This window comes from Grammomys surdaster, unplaced genomic scaffold (genome assembly GCF_004785775.1).
Source record: "Grammomys surdaster isolate TR1022 unplaced genomic scaffold, NIH_TR_1.0 130, whole genome shotgun sequence".
Taxonomy (NCBI): Eukaryota; Metazoa; Chordata; class Mammalia; order Rodentia; family Muridae; genus Grammomys; species Grammomys surdaster.
Window position 1 is genome coordinate 1,254,105 of NW_021604588.1, and position 11,140 is coordinate 1,265,244.

Genomic DNA, 11,140 nt, shown 5'->3' on the forward strand with positions numbered 1-11,140 from the left:
CCCTCCCTCCCTCCCTCCCTCCCTCCCTCCCTCCCTCCCTCCCTCCCTCCCTCTCTTTCATCCTAAATAGTTGTAAAGGTCATATCCAAGTGTGCCCTCTGCAGAGATTATTGGGTAGTCACTGTAAGTGCTTAGAACAGAAACAGCTTATACAGTAACACGTTTTTGTTAATGGAACTGGAGGAACTTGGAAAGCTGTTCTTGACCACTCGGTGTTTGATGAGTGTGACCGCTCAGCTCTTCTGGTTTCTTTCCCATGCAGCTGCTGTTACCGCAGCCTGCCAGGACACTGTGTTTCCATGAACAGATGAAGTGCTTACACATTCATAGACTGAGACGCCAAGAATTCAGTTGGGTTCTCTCATTGCTCCAAGCAGATTTCTGCCTTTTCAACCATGACATCGCAGGCTGAGCTTTGAATACTTATGGCAAGCCCTTTATTATCAATCAGGGATTTCTATGAATTAATTTAAGAACGTGGGGACCTGGAGCTTAAAATCAGAATCAAATTTGACATCCTAAGTGAAATAAATTGTAGTGCTTCATGGCCTTTAAAGCTCTTGATAAGAACATTTGGTGAGTGTTGATAATACTAAAGTATATACCTCAGAATTGTGCTTCTTGGTTGAAAGTTTAGTGTTGAAAGAGAAGGCTGTTCATGTTTCTGATGTTTGAATTTAAGACATTTCTGTACAAATTATATAGGATTTCTGGAGATAACATTATCTTTATTATTTTTATTAAAAATACTAGCCTAACAAGTTCAAACAATTTTAGTCTTACCCTTATGTGACTAAAAATTACATTTAATACATATAAAATTTGCTATGAACTATATAAACTTTATTATAGTCATAAATGGAAAAGAATGTATAATATGAACTAAAGGCATTAAAAATGACACAATAAATTGTTAAATTATTTTAAATATATTAATCATTTTACCTAAGATGCAGGTGTTTAGACCTATCGTAATACAGGGAAAAGTGTGTATGAAATGCCTTTTCTGTAGGCTGTGTCTGTCTTGTACAGCGAAGCTACCTCAGTATATATAGGTCCATATTCATCCACAGTTACTATGCAGTTGCTAATAACAGAGTAAAGCCAGAAGCTATGTCTTCTTTGTTTCCTTATTTTTATTTTTTTATTTTTTATTTTGCTGTGTGGTTGAATCTAGAGCCTTTAGGCACTGGACTACACCTTCATCCCAAGGCATATTTTTTTTCAAAGAAGTTTTTTTTCTTCTTTGAGAATTTCACATATGTATTTAATAAAATATGATCATATTTACCACCCAAGACATGATTTCTAACTTGATAAAGTAACATGGTCTTTTTAGTTGACGTAATTAGGAGATAGTATTTTGCATAAGAGGAAAGGTCTTGTAGTTATTCCTTCTAGTCAGGAAGATTTTTCTGTCAGGTGTTTCAAAGCCCAAATTTATAGGAATGTGGTATTATATGTACTGGCTTTTATATTTAATTTACAACTTTTACTTAATTTTAATATCTGCAAATGTTTGGGGCTTGAGACTGTGAGAAAACCTGAAGGGTCACCTGTCAGAGCGGCTCTTCATCTCGGTCACCGGCTCAGGCTGTGTGAGACGTACTGCTGCAGCTCATCCGTCACACACGCTAAGCATCCGTAGTTATTCCAAGAAAATCGTGTGTGTGTGTGTGTGTGTCTGTCTGTCTGTCTGTCTGTCTGTCTGTGTCTGTGTTAAGTGCTCACTGCATGAGTAGTGATGTCTTCAAAGGACAGGAAAAGGTATCAGATCCCCTGGAGCTGGGGTTCCAAGCACTCGTGGGCCCCCAATAAATGTGTGTACTAGGAACCAAACTTGGGTCCTCCAGAAGGGCAGCCAAGTGCTCTTAGCCTCTGCACCACCTCTCCAGCTTCAAGAAAGTGTCTTTTAAGGGGGAAAGAAGGTGTGAATAATTTTTAAAGTATATTTATGGCATAGGCAGATTATTATGAAAGTAGGCATAAATTATATAATCCTTGTCTTGCATATTGCTTCTCAGTAAGTTCTATAAATTAATATTTAGCGATGACATTGTAATAGTATTTTAAGTCTTTATAGTAATCTGAGTTGAGTTTGGAACACAGTAGTAATGAGCTAACAAAGTTAGAGGATGTCTTAGAGTTTTACTGCTGTGAGCAGACACCATGACCAAGGCAGCTCTTATAAGGACAACATTTAATTGGGGCTGTCGTACAGATTGAGAAGTTCAGTCCATTATCACAAGGCGGAAGCATAGCAGTTTCCAGGCAGGCATGATGCAGGAGGAGCTGAGAGTTCTACATCTTCATCTGAAGGTTGCTATGAGAAGACTGGCTCCTGTGTGCTTAGGAGGAGGGTCTTAAAGGCCATGCCCACAGTGATACATTTCCTCCAACAAGGCCACACCTTCAAATAGTGCCACTCCCTAGACCAAGCATATTCAAACCAGCACAGAGGACGTGTTGTTAGTGCAGGTCTACTGTGAGCCCCCAGTGTGCTCACACATAAGTCTTGGTTTTCCATACTTATCCAAGCTGCTGCTGTAGTGTGGGTCTTTCCCTTCTGACCTCTGAAGCTATAATTGATATCATTAGCTACTTTCTCTGTATTTTGCTTCTTTTAGATATTTTGAAGGTCACCTTTCTGTTGACCCCATCACTTCCTCTTGCTTTGTTTTAGATCTGTGTCACATAGCATAATGTAATGTACATATTTGGTTCAAGAAATTGTTGAAAACTATGATAAAACTGACAGTGTTGACCCAGCAGAAAGGTAAAGATTTAAGTAGCCTTTCTTCTGAAGCTAAGTTCATGCCTTTATTTAAGATTTGGAATGGAAAAGGAGGGAAAAAAAACACAATAAGGTCCTAATTTGAAGGAAATTTTGTTTTCCACGCTGATGGCAAAATGCATATTAGCATTGATACAGACAGTGGCGTTTTAAAATTAGTGACTATAATTTTCATTAGCAAAACTGCCACAGTCATACATTACATCAGAAACGCATACTTAATGCTGAATCAGATGGTAGCACAGTAGCTTACATATGATGAACTTTGACATCTTATTTCATAGATTTTAATGGACACATGCCATTGCTGCCATTTTTCTGTGAGTAGGTTCGTGCAGCTGTCACCACCTCCTGCCCAGAACTCATCTCCCTCAGCTGGAACTCTACACACTCAGTCCAGTCTACTTTACTTAAAAAAAAAAAAATTAAGAGTTTTTGTTTTAAAGATAATTATTAGTTTTAACAAATTTATTAATAAATTTAATGGCAGTTTAATGATTAAAATTGATGTAAAAATTACAGAAAACACAAAACAAAGCTTTCACGTACTTTATAGTATTCTTTATTAAGTCATAATGGTATTTTTTTCACGGACAAACATACAGACAAGTATGCTACAGTTAAGAAACCTTCTTTTTGTCAGGCAGCAGTGACACACGCCTTTAATCCCAGCACTTGGGAGGCAGAGGCAAGCGGATTTCTGAGTTCGAGGCCAGCCTGATCTAGAGTGAGTTCCAGGACAGCCAGGGCTTCACAGAGAAACCCTGTCTTAAAAAACAAAAAACAAAACAAACAAACAAACAAAAAAGAAACCTTCTTTTCATGAAAGAGTCAGAAGTCTTAACGTAATTTCAGGGGCTTTTCAGTGATATTTCTTACTTTTCGGGACTCTGGGAAATCGTAAGCCCCTACAGCTACCATAAATGCAGCAAATCCCCATCTGACTCCTTTATCGATACAGCTGTGCAGGAAACAGTGCTTGCACAGCCAGCTAGATCGTCAGACCTCCTGCAGCAGCTTCTGGACAGTTTCTGTTGGTGTCTCCTTGATGTCCACTGTCTGTAGTGTGAAAGTTCCAGTTTACTGTGACCCTGTTCCTGTTCACGTCCACATCCAGAGGCCGTGTCTGACAGCAGCCGGACATCTCAGGATACCTCCCCCATTCTTTGTGACAGTAGTCTGCAGGCCTTATGTCAGTCGGATCACATGATTCTGTGTTCTTTATAGTATTTCATCTGCTAATTATATGGCACTCTCCCATAAATATTTGGTACAATGGCAAGGAGAGACCTCTAAAACCTTACATATAGCGGCTTCAGACAGTTCTTTTTTTTTTTTTTTTTTAATCTATGGGTTTTTTTTAATCTGTGTAGACAGGATACTTTGTATATGATCCCCAAATACCATAAGAATACTCATAATAAAGTATACACATTTAATTTTGTGGTGTATAGGAGAAACGTCTCATTTAAAACTTCTACATGGTTTAGGACAATTAAAGCTATCAAAGAAGCATTTAAAATATTAAGACCTACTTTCTGTTTTCTAGAAGATATCAAAGTAATACCACTTAATAGGTTAGTTGCTACTGTGCACTTTGAAAGCACTTTAGAGTCATTCATCTGTCTAAGGGAGGGCATGCTAACACCATTGCTTAATAGATGAGAACTTTCCTCCCTGCGTTTACTGCATTTGAATTACAGAACTTACCCAGAGCTCTCCAGACAGTGCTTGTAGTGTTCTGAGGGCCTAGCAGAATCCTTTTTAATAATAATCCCCTCATCTCCTAGGTACTGCCAAGGTAATTTTCCAGTAGGATTTTAGAAGTAGAAACAAAGACTTACCATATTTTATAGTAACAAGAAATATACATAGCTCAAAGATTTGTAAGAGATTATATTACTCACACAAATTTGGAAGAAGTTTTTGAGCAAACGTAACTCAGTTCTTGTACCCACAGTAATGCAGTAGCTGCATCCTGTCGGCCTATGCAGGATGTTAACCAAACAGGGAAGAAACCTCGGTGTCGCTGCCTCCCGAGCTTGTCGTCCCACTGCGAGGCTGCGTCTCTGCATTACCAGTTATGTTCTTACTGGGAATTATCTTAAATGAGGGCATGTTTTCAGAAATGATAATCTGAGGATGTAAAGGCACAGACGCCACTGTCCTGACCCTTACTCATCTAATTCTACATGCAGGTGAAGTCCCCAAGCCTGCTTTGTCTCGTCTGTTTGTAAATGTGTACTCCTGTTCCTGTCTCTGAACTTTTTAACATTGCATAAAGTATTAATCATTAGGCAGTCTTAATGTGGATCTCTCTAGCACTTCTACAGAAAGTCATTGTCAGAGAATTTATTCTAATTCAAGGTTAATTAGTGTACCATTAAAATAATGTGTTACAAAAATTAATTACAGTGCAGGTCAGAATATGTGTTAAAAAGCATAGTCCAAATGTCCGCGAGTGCACCATCCTTCTTAGAGCCGACCGTGCGCCATCCTTCTGGAGCGCGCGTCCAAAGGGAGAACCACCCCTGACTCCGGTCACAGGTGTCTCCTCTAAAGTACATTTTGGCACCACATGTGACAAACTTAAAATATAACCCCCATTAACGGTGAAGTGTGCTGCTCATCTGCTCTCCCATTGGAACAGTGAAGGATTCCTAGTTGAGCATTAGTTGGTGACGCATGATTGGGCCAGACCTAAGGAACATCAGGAGCCTGCTTAAGAAGTAGAAATGCTCTATACATCTTGTGGTATAAGTACGCAGTACTAAGTTTTCTAACGATGATATAGTTCTCATGTACACTATGTAAGCATGTCACGCACCTTAATTATGCAGTGAGCCTTATTAATAGTTGAACTTAGTACCTACTCTTTAAATACTTAAATTAGACTAAAAATGATAAGCTTTTATCTGATTTTTTTTTTTTTTTGAAACAGGGTCTCTGTGTAGTCCTATCTGCCCTGGAGCTCACTGAGACAAGTTGGCGGAGGTCAGCCTGCCTCTGCCCACTTGTGCAGAAACTAAAGGCGTGTGTGCCACCACACAAGGCTGATTTACCCATGCTTTCAAACGTTTGTTTCCCCTTTATAATTTTTATGTGTACAAGATCCTTTTTAGGATTTTGTGTAAGAAAGCAGGTGCTCCCAGATAAATAAAGTCAGTCAAGCAACTAAGACCAATAAGGAGTCTGCAAGGAGGAGGTTGTCCTAGCCATTTACGTGACCTGTTGAACTAATACATGTATCCAGAGAGTCTAAATGGTGAAAAACAGTGTAGGCAGCTTTAGAAGAGTTACCTTGGAGGCTGCTAAGGTCTCCCTTGTCCCAACCTCTATATATTTAAATCTTTCCTACAGTGTGGAAAAGCATCTTGTTCTTTATGAGGAACCACAGCTTACCTCAAAGGAGAGTTATACCATACATCACCCACTTGTTCAGAAGAGCCCAGCAACTTTGGAGGGCTTATTTGCTGGGGCAGGAAAGTAGGCCTCAGAATTTCTGACAGTTAAAAACCAAATAACACATTAATAGTAACTGTAAGTCTTTGATAGGTAGAAGTCAAAAGTAGTCTGTGATGTGGCTGGAGACGTGGCTTGGCCGTGAGGTTACTCACTCAGCACGTATTTTGATTGCATTTTATATATTTATTTGTGTAAGTATGCACACACATGTGTACCTGCATGAAGATCAGAAAACAGCTGGCAGCAGTCAGTTCTCTTCCTGGAAATGGATCTCAGGTCGTCAGACTTGTAACAGGCATCTTTATGGGCGAAGCCATTTTGACAGCCCAACTCATGTTACTAATTTTGTTGTTTATATTACCATTTTCCATTACTCAGGTCAGGAAAGTGATTAAGCCAAAGCAGTTACGGGCTGCTGTGTGGTAAGACCAGAAGTAGAGCTCTGGGCTTCCCGCTGCTTGTCTGTCGCTTTCCCATAGTGCATCTTACCTTGTCCTCAGAATCACTGATCTACAGTTTTACGTATCCGTTTTCCCATTTTCCTTAGCATGTGGGCTCTGTATGGCTAACACATAGATTAACAAGTTTCTTCACCATTTGCTCCTTGTAGGGCAGAGCTCTGCTCCACTGGGCATGTGACCGAGGACATAAGGAGCTGGTGAAAGTCTTGCTACAGTATGAAGCTGCCATTAATTGTCAGGTAAGAGTGCATTTAAAAGGAGCTTGCTCCTCTTCTTTTTCATTAAGATTCATTAATTTTTATTGTATGTGTATGGGTGTTTTTCTTGTATGTATGTCTGTGTATCATGTGTGTACAATTCCAGAGGGCAGAATTGGGTATTGGATCCTCTCAGATGACTGTTGTGAGTCTTGGGAATCCAATCTGGGTCCTCTTGAAGAGCATCCGTTGCTCTTACCCGCTGAGCTGGAGCTCTGCAGCCCCTACACACACACACACCTGAAATAAAATTCTCATAAGAAAATGTATGTGATTAGTTGTCTTAAGGCATATGTCTCTGGAGCCCCTGCTGTAGATTTCCATAGTATTGTCCTCATGCAGTGGGGACCCTGTAGCAGTTAAGCAGTTACTTCTGCCTCTTCCAGCCTCAGCCCCTACCCTACTAACTTGCTTTTTCCTCTGGGGAATTTCATGCAAGCAGAATCATGAGGTAGGCCCTTTCCTGTTTTGTTTCCTCCTACACATATTGTCAAGCTGTATTTCTGGTGGAACACACCACAGGACCTCATTCATTTTATGGCTAGATTGCTAGTATATGAGCATCCAGTGTTTTCTTTATCCACTCATTGTTTCTAACTCTTGACATCTGTAATGATGCTATAAGCATTCGTGCAGTTTTTCTATTTTTATGTTTATTTCTGATACTTCTTTTTGGCTATTTTGGTTATCTACCTAAGGGTACAATACTGGAATCTTACGGTAATTTTTTTCATATTTATCTTTATTTTATGTGTAGAAATGTTTTGCCTGTGTCCTCAGAGAGCATTAGATCCCCTAGAACTGGAGTTACTGACCATTGTGAGCTATGGTGTGTATACTGAGAGTCTAGCCCAAGTCCTCTGCAAACTCAGCAAATAACCCCCACCTGCTAAGCCATCTCTCCAGGCCCAATCCTTTGGTAATTCAATATGTAATTTCTCACATGTAACTTTGAGTAATCTCTAAACCATTCTCTGTAGGAGCTGTACCATAACAACCCCACCGCCAGTGTTTGCAGCTTCCAACTTCACTCATCCTTAGCAACACTTATTCTCCCTTCTTTTCTAAAGAGGCATGTTAACTTTACCTCATCGTGACATGATTCTGATTTACGTTTCCCTAACAACTAAGCAGTACTGAGCCCTTTTTTTTAGTGGGGAAAGAGACCAAGACATGTATAGCTTTGGCTGCCCTGGAACTCGCTCTGTAGATCAGTTTGGCCTTTGCCTCCCTAGTGTTGGGATTAAAGGTGTGTACCACCACCCACTGTTTTGGTATATTTTAAAATTTATCTTATATTATACTTTTATGAACCTTTTGTTCATGTCTTTTGCATAATTTATTATTAGATTGATAATTTTAAAAGAATTATATAAGCATTTTATGTAATTTTAAGAGATTAAACATTTTATGTATCTTAAGACAAAGTTTAATGCACACACGTCATGATAAAACTGTTCCTCGTGCTTCTTCCTGAAACTTTCTCCCTTTCATGACTTCTTTGAGCCATCTAGAATTACCCTGTGATTTGTACATGTTAATAGAGATTTTATTTTGTCCAAACACCTAGCCAGTTGTTGTAATAATGTTCACTAAATAACCATGCTTGCTTCTTGTGACTTGCTATATCTTCCTTACCGCAGTCTCTGGCCTCATCTCAGTCTATTTCTAGCTTGTCCTCACGGCCCATACTCTGTTTGAACATGGGATAAGACTTCACTGTTCACTCAGAAATTTTTGTACAGTGTTGCTTCTCTTTTTGTGAATGCATGTATCGTCTTCCCCTCGATTTACTTTCACTAAGTTAAAGCAAGCCACAAGAGGAACCTGCTGATACATTCTTGCCAACACAAGATTGTAAATACTTCATGGGTACTTTAAAGGAGAGTGTTCCCACGTTAAGCACTATCTGAGGTTTCTGCCAGTTCTGTTGTTGGGATAATACCAGGCAAACAGTCTCCATCCCTGCCTTGTGTGGCGTTTAGAGCATTGTGGACTGAACAATGCTTTGGTGCAGCTGAGGTTCCACGTGGGTTTTTAGGACTGATAGGTTAGGGTGGCGTGCTGCCAGGCACAGGGTTCTCCTCCCTGCATTCACATGCCCATCCTATGTTGTTCAGACTTTGTTATTGATGATTATTATCTGATCGCTCTAGCCCCTGGTATTGGGCATCTGTGCTCAGGTCTCAGAAGAGCTTTCCCACTGTCGTTTCTCTTTTGGTTTCCTTACAAACAGCGCTTTTCAAATAGAGACAATGCAAGAATAATAAATGGAAGTAAAGGTTCACTTCCCTCATGACTCAATCTTTCTTAAACAATATTATTATTGACTGGCTTATTGGTTGCCAAAAAAGAAAATCAATTTTATTAGGACTGTTTGCTTGGCCATAGATCTTGGTACTAACCCAGCACAGGCAGGCTGATGTTATCAACTGACTGAAGAATAACCTTTCCTGAGAGCCTGGAATGAAATAATTAGAGCTGTGTCAGGTCTGTTCTGTGTATTCCTGTCATTTTTACTCTTCGGTCTATCTCATAAATTCCTTTACGGAACTGCACTGGCTGGATTCTGTGGAACTGGTGAGGTTGGAACTAATGTGTATTTCTAAGAAAGAGCCTTTATGATTTCATCTGTTAGTGTGTGCTAACAGATATTTTGTTTCTTCTTGCTTACTTGACTTTTGCTTCCACTCTGGAAGTTGGGATATTGTCATATTTGATGTTAGGATAATGGTGTTAATGCTGTGTGTGTCTCTGTGTGTGTCTGTGTGTCTGTCTGTCTGTCTGTCTGTGTGCAGACACACTTATATGCACTCTTCTTCTTGACACTTCTTTCCAGTTCTTGAAACCACTCCACAGCCACATGATCTAGATACTTTTGTCACTGTAATAAAACACAATAAAGCAGCGTAGGGAGGAAAGAGTTTATTTTAGCTTGAACTTCCAGTCCTGATCCCATCACTGAGGAGTCAGGAGTAGAACTCGAGCAAGGACTACAACAGGAACCATGAAGGAATGCTGCTCACTGGGTCACGGTCGCCTAGCTTTCTTATATAGCCAAGGGCCACCTGTCCAGGGGTGACCCCATTCACAGTTGGCTGGGTTCTCTACATCTAGCCTTAGTCAAGACAATCTTTCACAGGCACGAGCAGAAGGTTTCCGCTTCCCAGATGGCTCTCGATTATGTCATGTTGACAACCAAACTAACCAGGGCAACATTAAAAGACATTTGGATGTCAAAGATTTATTGGTAGAGGTTCTCAGATTTGTTATAAAGTAGTATTAAGGCAGTAGATTGAGTGGTGGGCGTGTGAGATTCTGTGTGGTGAGTATCACCTGTATCATGGCTGAAACAGATCAGAAAGACACATTTGTTTAGGTAAGTAGAAGCACAAGCCCAGTGTGCCTTCAGTGAACTCCTGGCTGCTAACTGTTTGTGGTAAAGGTTTTAGAAATGTGAGAAAACTACAGCGTAGTAAATAAACCATTGGTGACACTGCTGAATGTGGGGTGGTGTGAAACTTGTCTCAGTGTTTACATGTGCCCAGTGTTTTATGTGCCCTGACTCTTAGTCACCAACGTGCTGATACTGCTCTCTCTGTCCTACTAATGGAGAAGCAAGAGCGTAGAGAGTCCCTGGAGCTATCCTAAGTCTAAGCTCTCAACCTTACCTCTAAAATTTGAATACATTGCAATCTCATCTTTTGCATATAACTACTTTTCTTCCTTTAAAATTACTGAAGTATATGTAAAACAAACCCAGCAAGGTAAATTGTACAGAAATCCTAAGGATATGGCTCGCTGTGCACATACATGCACATACATGCACATGCACCTCCCTTGTAACTACCACTTACATCAAGTGACAGCATTTCCTGAACTGGAGATTCATTCTCTTAAGCTACTTCCTGTTAAAATCCACACTTCCTGTACCACCCTGAAATGACTGTTATTTTGATTTCTATTGCCACTTATCACTTCTAGCTCTTTGTGAAATTTGAATCTTTATAACAGTACTCAGTCTATAGTACATAGTATAGGTATATTAGTATTCAGTCTACAGTATATAGTATAGGTATATTAGTATTCAGTCTACAGTATATAGTATAGGTATAATAGTATTCAGTCTACAGTATATAGTATAGGTATATTAGTATTCAGTC

At 39.8% G+C, this 11,140-nt stretch overlaps 1 protein-coding gene across 1 annotated transcript in view; it reads left to right on the plus strand.

The window, feature by feature from the left end:
- Positions 1–11,140, plus strand: part of Acbd6 (acyl-CoA binding domain containing 6) — a 137,553-nt gene that overhangs the window by 60,766 nt on the left and 65,647 nt on the right. Inside the window, exon 6 of the mRNA XM_028758147.1 lies at positions 6,870–6,959. Coding sequence (XP_028613980.1) covers positions 6,870–6,959 — 90 coding nt within the window. The remainder of the gene's footprint in view (positions 1–6,869; positions 6,960–11,140) is intronic.